The 20,892-nt window shown below is 44.3% G+C and overlaps 1 protein-coding gene across 1 annotated transcript in view; it reads right to left on the reverse strand.

The window, feature by feature from the left end:
• COLEC12 (collectin subfamily member 12) overlaps window positions 1-20,892 on the reverse strand; it is a 192,722-nt gene that overhangs the window by 23,331 nt on the left and 148,499 nt on the right. Inside the window, exons 4-6 of the mRNA XM_047698586.1 lie at window positions 14,355-14,453; window positions 12,143-13,189; window positions 255-743 (exon numbers count right to left, since the gene is read on the reverse strand). Coding sequence (XP_047554542.1) covers window positions 255-743; window positions 12,143-13,189; window positions 14,355-14,453 — 1,635 coding nt within the window. The remainder of the gene's footprint in view (window positions 1-254; window positions 744-12,142; window positions 13,190-14,354; window positions 14,454-20,892) is intronic.

Genomic DNA, 20,892 nt, shown 5'->3' on the forward strand with positions numbered 1-20,892 from the left:
TTGTCCCCAAGGGCCTGACTCATCTAAATAAGTGTGCTAGAACATGATGGCATTTAGAGAGAAACACAAAGTTCCTGAGAGACCCCACCCGGGGTAGAGGTCTGTGAGAGCAGCCAAGGCCATGTGCCTGCCCTCACAGAGGCTTCAAAGCCAAGCAAAGCGGGGCACGGGGGCACACGGGGCTGCATGCTGGGGCCGGCCAGGAGTGCACAGAGCACCCCTGACCCCGGGTGTGAGGGAAGTCTCAGACTTACCATTAGCCTCAGGTGTGGGGGTTGGCTCGTTCTGTAGGGCTAGGGGCATCGCTGCCCCCGATGGGCCCGGGGGGCCGGGGGGACCCTTTGGGCCCGGCATGCCAGGCACCCCAGGCAAGCCCGGCAGCCCCCGTGGTCCAGGCACCCCCGGCTCTCCCACGGTGCCCTGCAGTCCCTGGAAGCCAGGAGGGCCCTGAGGGCCAGGGGGTCCGTCCTTGCCGGTTGGGCCAGGGGGGCCTGGGTCCCCACTGGGGCCCTGAGGGCCAGGCTTCCCGGGGGATCCACGGGAGCCTTTGGGGCCCTGCAGGCCCTTGGAGCCTTTGCCGCCACGTTCTCCAGGGGGGCCGGCGGGCCCAATTGGGCCCCTCTCACCGGCGGGGCCAGGTGGACCAGGCTCCCCCTTCTCTCCTTTCTGTCCTTTGTTGCCAGTGGGACCAGGGGGTCCCTGCTGTCCTCTGTCACCTTTTGGACCTCTGGGGCCAGGAGGACCTAAAATATAAAAAAGCATAAATGGTGTGAACATGAAATCCACTGTGAGTAGTGGTGAAGAATTTATCTTCTTATAAACGCTCCAACTAAAAAAATAGATTTTTTCCGAAGTATATACATTATGGAGGGCTACTTCTTTCACCGTACTATTGTTGATGGTTTGTTTGTTTTTTAATGGAAAGGTTTCTTTACCAAGTTCACCCTTTCTGCTCCAAGCATTTAGAATATCTCTTAATGGCACACAGCCTTCTGGTGTCCACATATGTCTTCTTCCCGCCGACCCCACAGAAGTGACTCACGCCATTAACCTGGGTTCCCTTAGTCGTCTGGCACTTTTCTGTCACCAGCAGAAAAACTGTGCAAGTTGGGATGGGGGATTCCCTCCCACAGATGTCCCCTTCTTTTCATTAAGTTGACAAATATTTATTAACAACCTGCTATATGCCAAGCACTGTGCAAGGGGTTATGGGAAAAAAGTTGAAGAAAGATGCCATCAAATGTTGAGAGGCACCAGCCGGCTAACTCCCTCAGCACACCAGGTGCCAGCCTCTTCTCTGTCATGTCACTGCTGGCCCTCTTGTCTCCTCCACCGCGCTGTGGGGATGCTGCTGTCCTTGGGACTGAGCCTCCCTCACTCTTGGCTCAGAGGGTCTTGGTGGGAAAGGGCTCAACGGGCTGAGCTGAGAAGAGTGTCCTCTCTCCCAGCTTGTTAGTCTAATAATGCAACAGGGAAGGTGGGCTAGAGAAAAAAGCAGGTGACCGTCGAATTGAGCAAGCAAGGAAAAAAAAGGCCACCATTTATTCCCAAAGGAAGAACGCGGCTATCCGCTTATCCCTTATCATCCTAGAGAAGGTGGCATAACCTGAGATTGTTTTTCCTGTAAGTTCTCAGGGGCAACAGGGAACTGCACGCAAATACACCACGACCAGGATTTATAGAGTGAATGAGTTTTCGAGGTACTTTCACATACATTATGTCACCTGACCTTCATCTATGACCTTTGATTCTCAGAGCACCTGTGAGGATAGGTTGAGCCAGAGATGTCAAACTTCTTATTCAACACTAGCTCCTCAAGACAGATACACCCGGGAGGATGAGACGTGGACAGTCACAGTCTAGCGGTGGAGCTGGCCCAGGAATTCCTTCTTATGTGGAAATAACTGGACCTGGGAGGACACCATTCTCAAATATTCTACTCTCCAGAATTCTTGAGTTTCTGAAATCTCACTGTTCTACAGGAGTTAAGTGAAAGAGATCTATACTCATTCTTTCCATAGAAGTAGAAAGCCTTTCAGGCTGGCTGGGCAGAAGTACTGGGGAGATGAAGGGTGGGTGGGCCTCCCACCCTATGTTTTTCTTGATCCCTCTTACCCAGTCCTCCCCCACCAGCTGGACAAGACAGAACAGTGAAGTAGGCCTTCCTGCCTCCATAGGGCGATCTCTCTCACCCATTCCCCTTTCTAAGCCTCAGTGGACATCCACTGTACCCTCACACTATCCATGGCCCCAACTAGTCCACCCATCTCTGTTCTCCCTTAGCAAGAACCTTGCCTCTGGACTCAGCTTTCCTTATTTAAGGCTACCCATGATTTCGTCCTTGGATTTACTGGCAGACGTTCTACTGAGCTGTAAGAGAGTTTATGCTAATAGTTCAGACTGGTTTCAATGTGTCCCTTTTTAGGGTTACCTGCTTCATAAGCGAGAGACTTGAGAAGACTTTGTGATGAAAAATTTTCTCTCTGAATCCAACTCACTGACTTCTGCCTCCCAGTTCCTGTTGGCGCTTCTCAATCATCAGCTCTCCTGGTCCTTATCTCATAGTCAGATGGTCCCCCTTTCTCTGGGATGTCTTGCCAGCACCTGCAACCTGGCGTGTCTAAAACGGACCTTATCCTCACTTTATCATTACACCTTTCATGACATCATCACAACCATCTCTTCCGTCACTTATCACGACCCAGTGTGGGGGCTAATCTCTTAACTGCTCTTCCTACCTTTGATTCCTCTCCCTTCACTCCACTCCGCATCTTTCCCACATTTGTCTTCCTTACTCAATGATCTGATCTCCACTTGCTCTAGAACATTCAGCCCCTGCTACTTGGTCACCCGGTGTTAAACCAAGGCTTTCATGACCTGGTCTAGCATGTGTTTACTCCATCCTCCTCTGCCCTTCTGCAGCTTGGCTCTTAGAATTTCCTCTGCCCACATCCATCTGGAAAATGGTCCGCCTACCATATAGTCCTCCCAGGTGGAAGTGCTTCCTCTTTCTCTCATCTTTTAGTTCTTGTTTGTTCTTTGAAGGCCCTTCCCCAACTAGCAGCTAGCAATGTCTCATGCACAGTCATTTTTCAGACAGGATTTACCAAATGAATGTGCATCACAGATCCAAAGACCTAGCGCACTAATGCCAACATTCTGGGTCCCAGGAGAGACCAAAGGGAGAAGTTTCTGGGGGAAAATGACCTGGTATCCCTCACCTTATTCTAAGAAGCATAGCTCCACTCATTCTCTGTCTCAGGATGACCCTGGCTGTTGCTATGAAATGATCCTGGGGAGACTGGTCTTTCTTGACTCTACTCACATTTAAGAATTGATCCAATGGTCTCTGCATCTACAATCCGAGGGTTTGTTTTTTTTTCTTTTTTAAACTGAGGAGGCTCATTAAGTGTATTAGTAAAAATAAGGAAGGTGGATTTTCACTGCCAAATCTATCTCCTGTGAAAAAGGATCTTAGTTCCTTTGTGTAGTTGAGAAACAACGTCCTAGAGATTAACAGTGGGAAGGTGGCGTATGCATTCCTACATAATGGTTGTAGCATTATGGAAGTTCTAGTGGAACAATACTGACAACAGGCCAAAAAAAAAAAAAACCCCACAACAAAATTCTAATTTGTTAGAATAATAGCAAACATAAAAGTACCTTTTCTTCTTACCTATTTCTGTTTAATGTTCTATGTTCAGCCTTATGGAATCTAAATAATGGAGAAGGTCTGTTGGGAAATTCAAGGGCTTTAGAGATTCTTTATCCTTATTCTTTTTATGGGTTTTGCCAACAATCAGTGTTTCTCAATGGTTCACAACTGGGTTTGTTACTATACTTGCAGGTGATGGGAAAGGAATTTACCTGTGTGCTTGGAACAGAGACTGTTCAGGGGTCTGTCTACCTGATGGGACAGACCAATGTGACAGGGAGTTCTGTTTCTCCCAGAACACCTTCCACTGGTTCCTGACAGACCTCCAAAGACACATAGTTCTCTCTTCTTCTCCTGATATGAATCTGAGACCTACCTCACCTAGGATGACCGCTTTTCATTAATCTTATTTCTTTCTGGGGTTGGGTAGCTAATGGTATTTAGCTATTTCCCTCTGAAGTGCTGCTCAAGTGTCCCCACTCACTCCACACAAAAGTACCGGCTTATTTTAAGAATGGCACCAACCATGGATCCCACAGTCAGTGCAACGTGTCGGCAGATGCTAACTTCTAGATCTTGGGGAAGAAAGAAAAAGATGTCAAAAGACGATGCAAGTTGTTTGATAAATCTTACTTGTGAGGCATTTACCAGCTGGATGAGCATAAAAATGGATTTTTTTTTTTTTTTTTTTGCATGAAGCACTACATCAATCACAAATCAGTTATCTGTTTTAATTACCTTGAATACTCATCACTGTGGATAACCTCCTGGCAACCACCGTGTTACTAACTTCTTCATTCACAGCTGCCCTGGCCTTGGGAAAATCGTCACGGTGCTAGAGCAGGAAGCTGGCCTTCCAATGCTGGGCTAAATAAAAACGTATTCTATGTGTCCCCATATGTAAGAGGATTCAGTCATTAATACTTACATATCCAGTAAGACCATACTTTGCTCATTAAGACCTAGATGTTTCCTACTTACTTCTTTTTAAAAATTACTGAGAAAAAAGAGCTAAAACCACTTGAAAAGCCAGTACTGGACACCCAGAAAAACAGATTATTAATGCCCATAAAACAGATTATTAACGGGTATATCTTCCTCTAGGACACAGGACGGTAGTATCGCTTGTTAGCATCTGGATGATCCCAGACTTTGAGGTCTTACATGCACCTTTTATTGGGCAGCTGTTGAAGTGAAAATAAAATGAAATAAAAGACAAGCCACCCCTAGTGCCTTAAAACCAAAACAGTGAGATAAATAACACAAGAGTATTTCTAAGCATGCGTAGTAATGACTTGTCCTCAGAGTTGAGAATGTGTTAGCTCCCAGGTGGAGGCATGTGTGATGGCCCTCTCAGAAGCAAATTTGAGAGTTTCTTTCAAGGCCAAGCGAGTGGCTCTCTGGCTCTGGTTCTGACATGCCAGGATATGCACTGCGGTACTGGCAAAGCCAGCCCAAGCTCCTGAAATGTCTGAGTCTGACTTAGACCAGGCCAGGGAGCAGCCTGTATTTCACTGCCTGCAAGGCCTCCTCCCCGTGTTCCCCACCCTCCAGAGCAGGGAGACTGAGACACCTGAATCCTCCAAACAAGCAGTTAGAAGAGGACAGATGATTTTAAATCGCTGCGCCGTTTCTGCTTTGGACACCAAACTGTGGACCTTGGGGAGGGCCCAGCTCTGTGTCCTACCGCTGAGATAAGTTTCCAATTTATTTGCCAACAAAACAGAAAGTAGAGAAACCGCTTTAATTCTTATTGCTGTCCAAAATTTTGGAGACTTGATTTTAGAACCTCTAGCGGTAAGGTTGGAAGCTAGAGAAAACTACTAACATAATCGGAGACATTTTACTTCATTTAAAAAAAATCTAAATTAATCAAACATTTACTAAATACCTACATTATGAAAAGTCATCCTGTTTCACTGAAGTACTTTCAAAGCCCTTATATCACTAGGAAATGGACAGGATATTATTTGGCAATCATTTTGAAAATTAATTCAATTCTTAACCTCATGTTTAAGACAGCCTTCTGGAAATCCCCAGAGGCTCCTTCTCCACAAACACACCCTTGTCCGCAGGGTATATTTAAACCGCTATTTCTCACCCCCTGGCAACAGTCCGCTTCTATGCCTTCCAATGCCTGCTCTGAAGGGTCCACAGACAAATGGTTTTGTTTGAGGAAGCGTGGCAAGAGTGGACGGGGTTGGCAATGAGAGAAACTGAGGCCTCCTGCCTGATCCTTTCGGCCTCCTAGGTATCTGTTAAGATGCAGCTCAAATGTCAATCTCCTATTTAACCTCTACCAATTGCTCTCCTGAAAATAAAGTCTCCCACATTTCAACTTCCCAACATGCCGTCTGTTCTCTTTCATTATCACACGGCAGCAGGGTGTCATGTGGAAGCACGGCTTTGGGAACTAGAAAGATCCAATGTTAGCACTGACAATTTACTAGCTCCTTGACCTTGGAAAAGTTACTCGGGCTCTCTGTGCCGTGGTTCCCAGCCCTGCAAATGGAGACTGGTAATTCCAACCTTAAAGAGCTGTAACAATGAAAGCAGACCCTTGAACTCAGGGCTCAGCAGTATGCCTGGCATATTGAAAACATGGGACTGAAAAATGAGTTGAAGCTGGCTGTCAGTAGCACCTGAGTCTGATTCCTCTTCAGGGTTGGGCTGCAGGCTACCAGCAGTAAGCACTGTTAGACCCAAATCGAAGTTGACCTGCTTCTGTACAATTTTATTCCTTGGGCACATGAAGCTGTTGTCTTCCACTGTGATGTAGCGGCTGGGGCTGCAGGAGAGGAGAAATCTTGCGGAGGTGCTGAACTTCCACTTGGGTATGAATATTAGCCCATGACCTGCTAGGCACTGCACTAAAATCTTATTTACATTATCTCCTTAAGTTCTCATCACTTGAAAGGGTAGATGTAGATGAGGATGAGGAACTTGGTATTTGTGTCTGGGTCTGTCCCATTCCAGAATTCTTGTTCTCACTTACTGAATCTGATGCCTCTCTGAGAAGAGCAGAGGAAGGGGGCCCTCTGCCTGGGCTAGGAGGGGGCAACTTCACATTCTCTGCATTATGCATTATGACATATGAAGCCCTCCATATACATAATGAGCATAAAAGTATTTATATTATTTGTAACAAAAAATAAGGCTTTCTTAGTAAGGTTTGTTTTGTTTTGTTGGTTTACAGATACAGAGATAACTGTTGCTGGGATTCAACATGGAGTTTAATGTCTATTTCCATGTTATCACCTAGTTTAGTGCAAGCCGTCAACTTCCGCTTCTATTTTGCAATGAGGCCAGTGTCTCCTGTGAGCCATCCCGTAGGCATGAGGGTTCATGAAGTGCGAGTCAAAAGGATGTCCCAGAAAGCATGAGAGCACTCTGAACCTTGCAGAGGCAAGGTCAGCATAATCCAAAGTGAATCCAATCCTGGCTCCCTCCTGCTTTGTCCCGTCTCTCCCTCCTCCTCGGGGAAGAGATCTTCTTGGAGGAAAAGGAGAGAGGGAGCAAAGAAGTGCACTGGGAAATGGAGCCCTGCCCCCAGTCTCTTGTTCTCTGGGAACACCTCATGGACAATCCTGTTCTGTAGGAAGTTGAACAGATGGAATAGAAAGGGGGCAACTAGAGATGTTTCTGAGGTCAATTCACAAAAAGCACAGGTAATGAAAAGACCAAGGATAAACGTTATAAGGGAAGGCAAATGAGAAAAGGAAAATACCATTCAGAAGCCAGGATCTCCAGTGTTTTAGAAACACAGAGTCAGAAACCTCCTCCTCATAGACATGTTCCACTTAACATGTCTAAATGGGCCTCTCTTCCTGAACCTCCCCAGTCTGTCCTTCCACCTACTTGCTCAAGCTAAAAACCGAGGAGATATTCTGCTCCTCTTTTTCCCTCACCCTCCACTATCGATCCACCATCAGCCTTGTCCAATCACATACATCAGCCCCTGACCCTGTGTTCCATTTCTGTCCAACCCCTCCACAAGCACCCCTACAACACACAGCCTTGGCCACTCCTCTGGGCTAAGAACACGTTGGGTAGGAAACTCCAGGGTCCTGAGCACCAAATGGAGCAAGAACAGGTTGATGTGAGCTCTGAATACTCCTATCCCCTTCCATCTCTAGGTTCCTCCCCTTGGGGAGCATAGCTGGATAAAGCCAGTCAGGGTCCTGATGGCCAGGGAAGGACAAGCCTGCCCTTGGGTCTGCCTATAACACTCCTCCTGAATGAGGAGACCCATTTCTCTTACCTCCAAGTCACCCATAACTGGCCCATAGCCCTGCACTGGACCCCTGTCGCCCTGCTTGCTTCCCTGTAATCTATCCTTCTCCTACCTTATTCCCCTCCCCACACCCAGAATGACCTTTTAAAAATATAAATCAGATCATGTCCCCACCATGCCGCACTTAGAATGAAATCCCAGCTCCCTGTGCTCACAGGCTGCAGGGCACCTAAGGACTGGGAAGAAGGGCATGCACTTTTGGTGATCCAAGATGGGGTTAACAGCATGGGCCTTGGCACCAGAAAGCCTGGGCTCAGATCCTGTTTAGCTGCTACCATCTCTGTGAATTTGAGCAAGTTCCTTAAACACCTCTCCAAACCTTAGTTTCATCTATAAACTGGTGATGATCTTGTAAGTACCATCTTACTTGGGATGCCTAGGTGGCTCAGTCGGTTAAGCATCTGACTCTTGATTTTGGCTTAGGTCATGATCTCAGTGTTGTGAGACTGAGCTCCACGGTGGGCTCCGTGCTGGGCATGAAGCCTGCTTCAGATTCTCTCTCTCCCTTGCCTTTCCCCAAACTCCTCCCTGCCCCTGGCTCACACACAATCTCTAAAAAAAGAAAGAAAATAAATAAGTAACTGTCTTACAGAGTTTGAGTCAAGTGCTCAGTGCATTCACACTCAATATTAGTGAATAAAAACAATTATAATAGTGGAAACATTACCTAATTGAAAGCCAGGGTCTGAATCTTCAGTTAAAAGCTTTTTGTACACTTCCTTAGCTGCCAAGCAACACGGTCTACACACTAAATATGTTAGAAGTTTACTTGTAGAAGGCAAGCTAGCAACTGGATGGAATAATAAAACTGTAAAACTTATAGCTAGAAAATATCCAGAGTACTGCAACAGGATTCTCTAAGGTTTCACAGTGCCAACATAAATTGAGAAAGCTCTTATTTTATGTGGTTGCGCAACTACTGAGATCTGCCCTCCTTTTGAATTTAGGTTGAGAAAGAATAGGAAAAAACTAAAGCAATTACTGAAGAACTTTCTGATCATCTGAAAGCCTGCCCCTTATTCAGAGTATGACTCGTACCCACGATGTCTGTCTCCTCTGGAGCTGGGACACCAATATTGCTCAGGGAAGCCATTGTATTTACAGGCAACACCAATTTTTATAAGGAACGTCACATAAAACCAAAATTTGTTTTCTATTCATGAATACCCACTAGTCCTGTTTCACCCTCCCCAGATGTCACATGAAATTTCTTCCATGTGATAGTCGTTTTTTTTTTTTTAAAGATTGTTTATTTATTTATTTGACAGACAGAGATCACAAGTAGGCAGAGAGAGAGAGGAGGAAGCAGGCTCCCTGCTGAGCAGGGAGCCCGATGCAGGGCTCGATCCCAGGACCCTGGGATCATGACCTGAGCCAAAGGGAGAGGCTTTAACCCACTGAGCCACCCAGGCGCCCCCCACGTGATAGTCTTTAAATACCTGTAGATAGCTGCCTTGTCTCCACTAAAACAGTGTTTCCTACAGGTTAATGTTCCCGGGTCTTGCAATCCTTCCCCAACCACATCTAGACTCCATAATCCTGGGTGTATTTTTCTTGAGCATGCTGGTCTGTCAATGACCCTTTGAAAGAGGTCCCTCAAAGTACACACTATCCTGCAGGGGTATACTGAACAGAGTACTGCCATACTGAACAGAGTAAGGTATCACCTCCTATCATTTTCATTGATATAATCAAAGATCACATTAGATTCACTGCCAGACACAGTGACTTGCTTACAGTCGATTAAAACCACCATGCTTTTCATACACATGCTCTTCCATCAACATCTGTCTGTCCGGCCTTTTCCAACCTCAAGCAGGATTTTACAGGTATTCCCTATCTCTTCCATTTTGTTGGCACCTCTTAACTATTCTAGCCTCCCCAAGTCATTTTGGATTATGATTCTAGCATCCATGGGCTAGTATATGTAGTTTCATGTCACACAAGTAGTGGATTATCAGGTTATCTATATCCTCATGCTAGTCACTGACAAAGGTGTTGAATGGGGCTTTGCCATCTGCCATCCAGACCTGCTGCCAGCCCCCAGGGGCTCATTGAACTGCCATTCTTATGCACATTCTGTGGAAGACACACCCTAGGGTCACCCCCAATGACTCATGCCCTTGTATCATCTCTTCCCCTTGAGTGTGCAACCTGTGACTTGCTTCTAACCAACAGAACATGGCAAAGGTGATGGCATGTCACTCCCTTGACTTCCATTAGATGAGATTACATTACATAACACTGTCTCAGTAGACTGGAATGAGAGACTCCCCTGCCGGTTTTGAAGAAGCTGCGGTGTGGTTTGATGGTCACATGGCAAAGGGCTGCAGGTGACCTCTAGCCCAGTACCCCTTCTTGCCCCCAAAAGACCCCAAGAACCTCAGTCTCACATTTGCAAGGACATGAATACTGTCAAGCACCCAAGGGAGCACAGAAACGGAATTTCCCCAGTCAAGCCTCTGACGAAACCTCAGCCCCTCAATGACAGGGTATCCTGCTTTGGGGCAGAGACCCCAAGCCTTACCCAGACACCCGATCTACAGATACTGTGAGATAAGAAATGGGTATTGTCCCTTGCTGCTGAGTTTGCACTTTGTTACATAGCATAGAAAACCAACATCACCAAAAAATTCACCCAACTGCGATGTAATTCAGCACCTACTTTCTCCATCTTGTTCTTGACAGCATCAATGACAAATGTCTTGGTAAAATCCAGATACGCTATTTTTTTATTCTTCTAGTTTTTTTTTTAAATTTTATTTATTTATTTGAGAGAGAATGAGTGAGAGAGAGCATGAGAGAGTAGAAGATCAGAGGGAGAAGCAGACTCCCCAAAGAGCTGGGAGCCTGATGTGGGACTCGATCCTAGAAGTCTGGGATCATGACCTGAGCCGAAGGCAGTCGCTCAACCAGCTGAGCCACCTAGGCGCCCTTATTCTTCTAGTTTAAACAATCTAATAACTCTGTTAATGTACAGAAATAAGATTAGGTTCACCTGCCTTCTTCTTAGTGATCTCATTCTGATGATTGCTGCTTTCCCAAAAGCTCACAGATTATCCTCTTAACAACCTCTTTTCAGGCTTGAAGACCAATTCCCCATTCTACACAGTATGTCTACGCATATTTCCTCTTTTTGAAAATCAGGATTTCTTTGCTTACAGGCAATCTCCTGATACTCTAAAATTCTCCTGATTTTAAGCTACCTGAGGGGAAAGACCATCTGGGCCTCTCTGCATGCCCCAGAGTGCTTAGTACATCATCTTTCACATAGTACTTTCAACATAAAAGCAGTGAAAATAGTTCATGACTGAAAAATGCTATTAATATATGGTTGCCACAAATCTTCAGAAGGAGAGTTAATTTGAGCCAAGAATTTTCAATTTACATGGGTGACCTGGATCAGAGTAAAACTCAGATTTTATATGCAGGTCACATTCTTTCTGTCTTCTGTGGCTTTACGGTTACTGTGATGGCCAACCATCCATCTGCTCATGACACTTAGAAACGGGAATCCCTGTGACCTAAACAAATTAACCCTACTTTCAAAGGAGCCCGATTTATAATGACATTGAAAGAGCAAGGCACTGAGAAAGTCCAAATTCAGCAAATAGTTAATGGATTGCCTTTGAGTGCTATCCACAAAGTCACAGTTAAAACTCTTTTCAAGATGTGGAGCTTAATCTACCTGCCCCTTGAGTGTGGGTTGGACTTAATGACATTTTTAAAGAGCAGAATATGGTGGAAGTGATAGTATGTGACTTCTGAAGCTAGGTCATAAAAGGCATGTGGCTTTTTCTTGTGCTTTCTCTTGGATCACCTACTCGGCAGTCAGCCAGCTGCCATACTGTGAGAATACTCAAGCAACTTCACATTGCCAGAATCGAAAATCTCTTGCCAACAGCCAGTAGGGAACTGATGCCTCCTACCAAGAGCCATGTGCATGAGTTATCTTGGAAGGAGGTCCTCAGTCCCAGTTAAGAGTTCAAGATAACTGCAGCCCTGGCCAATATCTTGACACAACCTTACAAGAGATACTGAGCCAGAATCACCCAGCTAAGCCACTCCTGAATTCCTGATCCACACAAACTTGAGATGGCAAATGTTCACTGTTTTTAAGTTGCCGACTTTTAGGGTAATTTGTTATATACCAATCAGTAACTAAAACGAATACATTCAGAATTTTCACTTACCTTGTAGTATTGTAAAGTTCTTGATGAGCTGACCATGCTTGGAGTCTACCAGCTTCATTTCTTCCATAATCACTGATAAGTTGGCTACTTCAGTGTCTAACCTTGACCTCATCATATCTTGCTGCATCCTGAGAGAAACAGAATCCAAACGGATGTTGGCTAGTGTGTTATTCAAGGAGGTCAGATCATCTGTGTGTTTGGTCAGTGTATCAGTGCACGTGGTCCTGACTTCATTCAGATTGCTGGTCAGCGTCCGCAGGTAGTGGGCAGTGTAACTGATGTTGCTAATGATGTTCACTATATCCGTCTCAAAGAGCTGGAAGCGTTCCTCCAGCTGGCTAAACTTGATGGCCGTCCTGTTCTCCGCGTCCTTGTGTATGTCCTGCAGGTCTTTCAGGTTCTGCTCGTTGGCTTGGGAAGCTGTGGTGATGTTGTCCATCTGCCCCGTGAATGAATTGAGCTGGCTGTTCATATCCTCCAGGGTGTCATTGTTAGCTTTGGCCAAGGCAGAGTTATTGGCAGCCAGTGTCTGTAAGTTCTGCACTTTCTCCTTCAGCCAATCAGTGTCCTTCTTGGCTTGAAGGAAAACCTGCTGCAAATTTTGGAAGTCATTCTTGATTCGCTGGATGGCCTGGCTCGTGTCATCCACAGACCGCTGCAGATTGGTGATGAGGTTCCTCTGCTGCACCTGGGTCAGGTTCAGGTTGTTGAGGTTCATAACGACCACGTTATGAGAGTACATTTGGCTCTGCAGGTTGCCCTGCAGCACACTGGTGTCTTGCTGCAGATTTGTGACATATCCATTATACGCCTGGAGGGTTTTGTTCACAGTGGTGATGAGGAAAGAGTTATTCTCCAAAGTTTCTTTCAGTTGACTCTGCCTGTCCACCAGGGCATCCCCACTTGCCTGTAACTTCTCCAGAGTGTCTTTGTTCTTGCTGGTTTTCTCTGTGATCTCACGCAGCTGCTGACGAAGATCTAGTATGTCTGATCTGAAGGTAGAGAGTTCTGAGTTGGTGCTCATAGCTTTCTTCCCAGTTTGGTCCCCTGGAATAAGACATATTTATTACTTAGATTGGTGGTATGGAGAAATGCTCAGGTGGGGTCAAAGATCCCAAAGAGGGGCACCTGGGTGGCTCAGTCATTAAGCTTCTGCCTTCAGCTAAGGTCACGATCCTGTGGTCCTGGGATCGAGGACCCTGCTCAGCGGGAAGCCTGCTTCTCCCTCTCCCACTCCGCTTGTGTGTTGCCCCTCTCTCTCTCTTTCTGTCAAATAAATAAAAATCTTTAAAAAAAAAAAAAAAACCAAAAACCAAAAAAAGAACCATAAAGATCCAAAAGACACTTAACTAATATGAACTGTGTGTCAGATATAAGATTTGTGGTCTATGCAGAGTGTTTTGCATTAGTAAAACCCACGTATCTATCTTTTCAAAGTGGGTTCTGGGAAATTGGGAAGGGTGCTAACTTCCCAAGCACTTTTCTCAAAGAAGGAGGGGGATTTTATCAGATTTTAGAGCACTGGGCAGGGTGTCAAGAAGGAAATAACTTACTGTTTATTAAATTTACCATTAATCCCTTCCTAAAAAATGAAAATAAAAATCAAAGTATAGAAATAAGTTGGAATCTTTTAATTTTTAAAATTGATTTCTGTAGCTCTTCTATGCAGTTTAGAATATTTCAAGTACGAATTTACTGAACATTTTATAAAGGATATTTTTTTGTTTTTTTTTCTCTTATTATTTTTTATTGAGATGAAAATTATAGCATATACACAAATTTTAAACTTTAAAAATTACCCTAGGTTCACATTTCAACTGTTCTTCTTCCTATTTAAGTCACCATTTTCTCCTGTATAAATTAAGGATGACAATACCAATATCCACCTTGCAAATACTTAGAAACTTTCTCTGTAGGTTTGCTCTAAAGAGCTTTTACTAAAATCTATGTGTGGTCCTTTTTGATCAGGATTGATCTTCAGATTTTAATTGGCACACAGAGTGGTTTTTTGAAGAACTCCAAAATTGCTCCTTAAGGTTAAAATGTAGAAGCCTTTAAATAAAATCATGAGGAAAGACTCAACACACAACACAAAAATTTAACATCCTTCTGGGTGAATGTGAATTTACAACAGTATGGTTCTAAATAGCGGCGGTCATTTAACATGGAATTAGAGGATTCAGTTTGACGGTTCATTCTTGTTGCAGATTACCTAATTTTTTCAGGTCGCTTTCCACTGCTGTAAGCTTGTCATCATAGGTCTGGCGAGATGTCTCCATGCCACCCGTAACATTGTCCATTTTTTCTACAACTAAGATTTAAGAATTAAGGATTAGTACACACACATGCTCACATTTTATTTTTCAGTTTTGATGAAAAAAACATTTCATTAGCGAATAAAGGAAAAGATTGAAACAAAAAGAGTATAAATGAAATCAAATATGGGGGAAAAGCGATTCTTTTAAAAAAATAACTTGTTACAAAACCCCGTGGTAGGTTATTTGGTTGAGAATTGTGTGTTTTAAAGATTTATTTATTTGACAGAGATCACAAGTAGGAAGAGAAGCAGAGGGGGGGTGGGGGGGTGGAGGCAGCTTCCCGCTGAGCAGAGAGCCCGATGTGGGGCTTGATCCCAGGACCCTGGGATCATGAATCCAAGCCGAAGGCAGAGGCTTTAACCCACTGAGCCACCCAGGCGCCCTAAGAATTGTATGTTCTTAGCTGTTCTTAGGATTCTGTAATGCCTTGGATGTGTTAGATGTTGTCTGGAGCTCAGCTTTAATTTTTATGTATTATATAAGTCCTCAATCTGTATTATTTTCTAAAGTGTTTTTCACAGATGGAGGTATAACACTGTGATCATTTACAAAGTTTTATCACTCATCACACTCCCTACCATTCCTGGAAGGTGGTATACATTTGTCTGGAAGAAAAGTCTGAGAAAAGTCTGTAGTAAAGAATACCTAGCTACTTCTATAAATAGTCTTTGTAGAAGGAAGGGAAAGAAAGTCAAGAGCATTTGCCACTCTCTTTCATGAGGCCTTGAAAAGTCTACTTCTCAGTGACAAGCCAATCTGTCCTTCGTCATTTCCCAAGAAGATCCCTACATAGATTTCCAGACAATTATTCATGAAGAAGACTTTTTTTTTTTTTAAGCATTTTCTTGATTGTACATGAAAGGGAAAGAGTTAGTGACACGGTGTTAAGTATCAACTTCTGCTCTTATTTGTTCTCAGACGGCAGCTCTTTACGGTTGTGAATACAAGTTTCTTTCTAAAATATTGCATAAGAGCGTGTTTCTCCAGAAGTGACTCCTGCGACATCCAACCTCTAGCAACTCGAGATCAAGTCTGTCTTGGTATCAATGGCTTTCTGAAAAGAAGGACTTCATTTTTTTTTTTTTGAAGCATGAATATATTTTGTATATTAATTGTAAGGTAACGGAGCCAATTTATTTTTATTCTTCAAGTGTTCCACCCGTGCGTGATTGTATGAGAAGATTCTCCTGGCTCCTTTCAGGAAGCAGAGGTATGCTCCCATGGGTCTGTATGACCCAAAGTGAACCAGCCCTGTGGCTTCTAGCACCTTCTCTGGGGAAGCTTGTCCTGCTGTCCCCCTCAAGCTTCTAGAGTGTGGCTATAATGAAATGCGTGCAAGGCACCAAATGCTCTTTTTCACCCAAGCCCTTCCAAGTGCTCTTCTTTCTACCTAAAATGTTCTTCTCTGGGATCATCGCCAGGTTAAGCCCTACTTGCTCTTCGAGACTCCCCTCATCACCTTCTATGGGAAATCTTTGCTGCGGTGCATCTTTTAGAAATTCTCTTGGCAAGCAGTCCTTTCTCTGCCATAGGACTTACTTCACTGTGTGGTCCTGGCTTGTTTACTTGCTTGTTTAAGGCAGGAAAATTTGCATTCAGTTTGATCTGTAGCTCTTAGTGTGGCACTTAGTAGGTGTTCAACACATATTTGTTTATTATGCTATTTACTTAAATCGGTGAGAGTCTGCCCCCTCGCTACTGAGGCCTGTGAAAAACTGGCTGAGCTAGAGATCCTGCAAACAGACATACAAATCAGCCCTCCCCACCCCCACACCCCAAGAAGAACAACAGCCAGCTGAATTATGACTCTTTTTTTTGAAAGTGACTATATAGACAAGAGGGGTATTGTTATAATAATCTATATCTTAGGACTGTTAGACAGGCATGCATATTTGTAAATCCCCCCAAACTCTGAGGAACACAATGTTTCATCTGTAATTTTGCAAAGTTAAACTTTAAAAAAAAAAAGCATAAAATGTTGATGAGTTAAGATTCAGTTTTGATTCTCAAATCAAAACACATGGCTCAGTCTGTCCTCAAACCACACACAGTCTCTTCAGTCCTGCCCATTTTTTCCCGGAAGCCGAAGAAACTTCTAAATATGCTGACAGGCAGTCATTTTCTACCCTCTCTAATTTTCCTTCCATTTTAGTTTTAAAAAACACAGAACTGTCATGGACAGAGAATTCAGGTTTGTGTAAAGGCAATAAATACATTTGTTAAAAACAGAATGAAAATCTGTTAGATTTCTCTTTGGTGCAACGAGGAAGCTATTGGCCTTGGCCACAGGGGCTAATGATCTGGTTACATGCATTGGGGCGTGTGTGTCTGCATTTAAAAAATAGGATCTGGGTCTAAAGCTGCAAACTTCAGGGCTGCAAAGCTGGCAGCTTGCTACGGCATAAAAAATACCAGGCTGATGGGCATCTAGAACCAATACTTGCTGTAACAGCACACAGCATTTTTGTTGGTTTTTACTCTTAACCTATCAGCACAAGTTGTCAATCAGGAAAACAGTGACAGAGCCATCCTCCCTTACCCTAGAAACTCCCAGTCTATTGATGCAGACCTCGGTTTGTAGATCCTTCTGATGTGAGAAAGATGAACATCAAACGGAAGAGTTCCTAGCAGCCTGTTTTTTCATGCGCTCCCCTTTATTCTTTCTTTTTTTTATTGTGTTATGTTAGTCACCATACCGTACATCATTAGTTTTTGATGTAGTGCTCCATGCCATCGGTGCCCTCCTTAATACACACCACCAGACTCACCCATCCCCCACGCCCCCTAGCAACTGTTTCATCAGTTTTTCTTCAGAACATTACTGCTTTGGAAATCATACCCAAGGAGTTGGCCCTCTTTGAGTACCCAAAGCCTAATCCTCGTGGATAATCTGACAATCATACCTTTTCTATAAAAGCCTTTTGGTACCATCCCTTGGCCTGGGCCATGAACCTCGTTCTCCCTTGTCATGATTCCACCAGTCCTTCAGGGTCCACTCCACTCTCACCACCCCAACGTGCTAAGCCTTCCCTGACAATTGGGTTTTATACCACACCAATAATAACAGCAATAACAGCCTCTGTTTACCAAGTGCCTACTCTTTGAAAGGTGCACTGCACCATCACCAAAGTTAATCCTTAAAACTGCTGTTTTACAGATGAAGAAATTGAGACTCAGAGATGTTCAGTAACTTGCCCAGGGTTACACAGCTTGTAAAGGACCAAGTGAGATGGCAGGCCAGGAAATCTAATTCCAAAATGAATGCTTTCTCTAGAATTCCACATTACCTCGTATTTAGTACTTCTTTTTCCTCAATATGGTTACCTCCCATGAGAGACATAGTTCACGCTCCAGGCCCTGAGGACAAGGAACAAGGGCAGGGCGAAGAGCTCCTGCCTGGTGCTCACACGCATGTCTGTCCCAGACGGCGGTGCTGAGGGGGTAAACACGCCCCTGCGTGGGTACCTGGGACTTCCGGGAATACCATCTGCACTGCCCTGGAATGCAATCAAGGCATTTCCACCTTGAATGCTATTTCGGGTCTCACTACAAAAGTACAGAAGATCTGGCTGTCGGGTGTTATGCTGGCTTCTCACAGGAGCCCCCCAGTGTGACTTGATGCCCATGTGGAAAGCCTACTGAACCAGCTGTCTCTGCTACTTTAGCAGAGATTAGCAGCAAGGTAGACATTCAATGACTAGGAATGTTGAGTTAAAGGAGATTTGTCTTGAGAAAGATTCAGATTTCTTTCTTCTCTATCCTAATTCTCTTGAGATGGATGCCTGCTGATTTTCCTGTTCCGGAATGTTCTGGAGGAAACATGACCCGCTGAACTTAGGAGATGGTGTCTGCCATGGCAGCTCCATGACGGAAGTTAAAGAGCCCAAGGCAGAGAATGCCCCGAGCTGGAATTATCCAAGAACATAGTTTCTGTACAGCAGTTGCTAAGCCTCTGGGGTCACAGTCACTGTACAGCCCTGTGGGGGTGACTCAGCAGTTCCCCGCCTTATGCAGCAAATTCTCCAGAAGGAACTTCAGTTATATCCTAACTCGTGGTTGTGTAAGTGACATAAAAGGAGAAGTAAAAAACTGTTCTGAGGAAAACAGTATGGAGTTTTGCCAACTCTCATACATAAAGCACTTTCTATTGTACTTCCTAACTTCTCCTTCAGAGAAAGATCTCCTTTGAATATTCTTTTTCTTCTTTCTTTTTTGAAATGGAAAGAGTCTCTCTAGACTTCAAAGGGAGATGTGGGAAAGGAGAACCAGGTCTTATCTTTCTGCCTCTTCCCCTGTGGGGTTGCTAGACTCTTATCAGCAAGAAAGAAGACCTGCTGTACAAGAGAAAACACATCTGGAAAATATCCACATTTTAGTTCATTCAGACTATGTTTGGGAACCCAAACTGGATGTGGTTATTATTTTGTATTTGTTAGTAGATGCCTGAGGGATGGGGGCCCCTTCAGGAGGGAAAAGGAGTAAGACCATCTCCTTGCATCCACTCGTACTTGCTCCCTCAGCACCTCCCTGCTTCATCCTGGGCAGATTACACCCGCAGAGAGCAGTCCATGCTGATCTTTAGGATTTTAGACTTCCTGGTAGGGCTCTGAGTGGTAGCAATGCCTTAAATGCAGAATGGTTTACACATCCCTGGGCACTGACTTATTGTCTTTACAGAAGTCAGCCCTGATCTACAATCCATCCATCCATCCTCCCTCTCATTAATTTATCCAGTAACTTTAACTGGTGCCTAATAAGTACCATGAGCCTAGGTGCTAGTGGGAGATATGACAAACTAAAGATAGGAGTCTCTTGTTTTCATGGAGCTTAGAGTTTGGGTAGTGACACAGACAAGCCCACTGGCCATCATGAGTGAGTATGACAGGGGCTAAGTGTAAATAAGGGAATGCTTTGGGAACAAACAGGAGGGCCTAACTCAGCCTCCGGGGCTTCTTATGGGATAAATGTCTAGAACATGAAAGGAAAGGAGTCCTTTTAGGTGGAGAGCAGGAAAAAAGTGTTCTTAGCAAATGGACCAGCATGTGCACAAGATGCCAGAGCTGAGATGGGCTTTCCAATGTCATAAAAATGGAGGAAATATCTGGAATAACTTTAAAAATAAACAAAGGGGGGGGAACCCCTCTCCTTTGGAACTTTTATACAATTCTAAAGGCACAAAGATTCTAGATCTTATTTCTCTGCAGAGAGAAAAGTTATAAAATGCCATATGGTAATATGCTCTTCAAACCTTTGTCAACTTTCTTCCAGTAGTTGTTTGCTTTCATGATATCACACAGTACTGAGCCCTAAAGGTACTTATTAAATGGCTATTTGATCTCAAGATTCTCCTTTATCTGGGTTTTCTGGGAAACATCGAGAAGTAAGTAGTGCTCTAAATAACCTGGTAAAGGAGGAGAGCCAGCTGACTTCAAGCTGACTCACCCAGGACATAACAGACCCTCCCTTTCCTCACTAGACTCCCTCCCCCACCCCTTGTCCTGCCTTGCCACAATTTAATAACCTTTCTTAATGCTTACTTTGTTATTCTTAGGTTGGATTAACTAATCACAAATGTATAAAATGACCTAGTAAGTTTCTAGATTTCCACTGCTCAAATTCATCAGTCAACACCCTACAGGATGCACACAATTTTCCATGCATCTGGCCTCAGAGATGGGACTTTCAAGCTTCAACTATACTAAGTATTTTTAACATTTTGCCATTCTACGAGCCACAGCTGTATAAATGCCATTATGAAGAAGCAAGAAACAGAAATATGGCCACTATCTACTAGAACCCACTACTGGACAGGTTCAATGACATCATCTTTGCTCATTCCAAACTCCTTGAAAAGTGGTATTACTGTCATTGTAAGAAATAGGAAACTCAAAGAGGTTGTGATTCATACCCAGGTTACACAGCCATGCGGAGGACTTAGCATGATGCCCAGCATGTCAGCAAACACTTAATAAACTCTCACAATTGTTTTACAAATAGAGGAATCGAGAGTTAGCTTGGACCATCTGGCTCCAAAGCCCATTCTCATTTTAATACATGGGGTTTCCTCAGGAAGCCTCTAGACACTTGGAGAGAGGAAAGAGGAGTGATAGGTTGGAGGGAATTCACTTCTCTCCCCAGGGAGGAGTGTCTATGAGCCAAGAAACAGAGAAGGGAATATGTGGGAATTCTCCACTGATAACCTGTCAGTTCTGAGGGAAGGCAGCCAGGATAGCTGCTGAGTGAAGGTTTTGAAGATCAGCAGCCCCCATGCTTGCCTCTTGCTGAAACCAGACGACACATCTGTGTCCTGTATCTTTGATGGGAAGGCTTCCATGGCTGTTTTCTATAAAAAGGTTTATGCAGCCCATGATTCTGAATCATGACACCTTCTACCTGTGGTGTCTGGAAAGGGTGTGGTGGTGGGCGGGGGAG

The sequence above is a fragment of the Lutra lutra genome, chromosome 12 (assembly GCF_902655055.1).
Source record: "Lutra lutra chromosome 12, mLutLut1.2, whole genome shotgun sequence".
In the NCBI taxonomy this organism is placed as follows: Eukaryota; Metazoa; Chordata; class Mammalia; order Carnivora; family Mustelidae; genus Lutra; species Lutra lutra.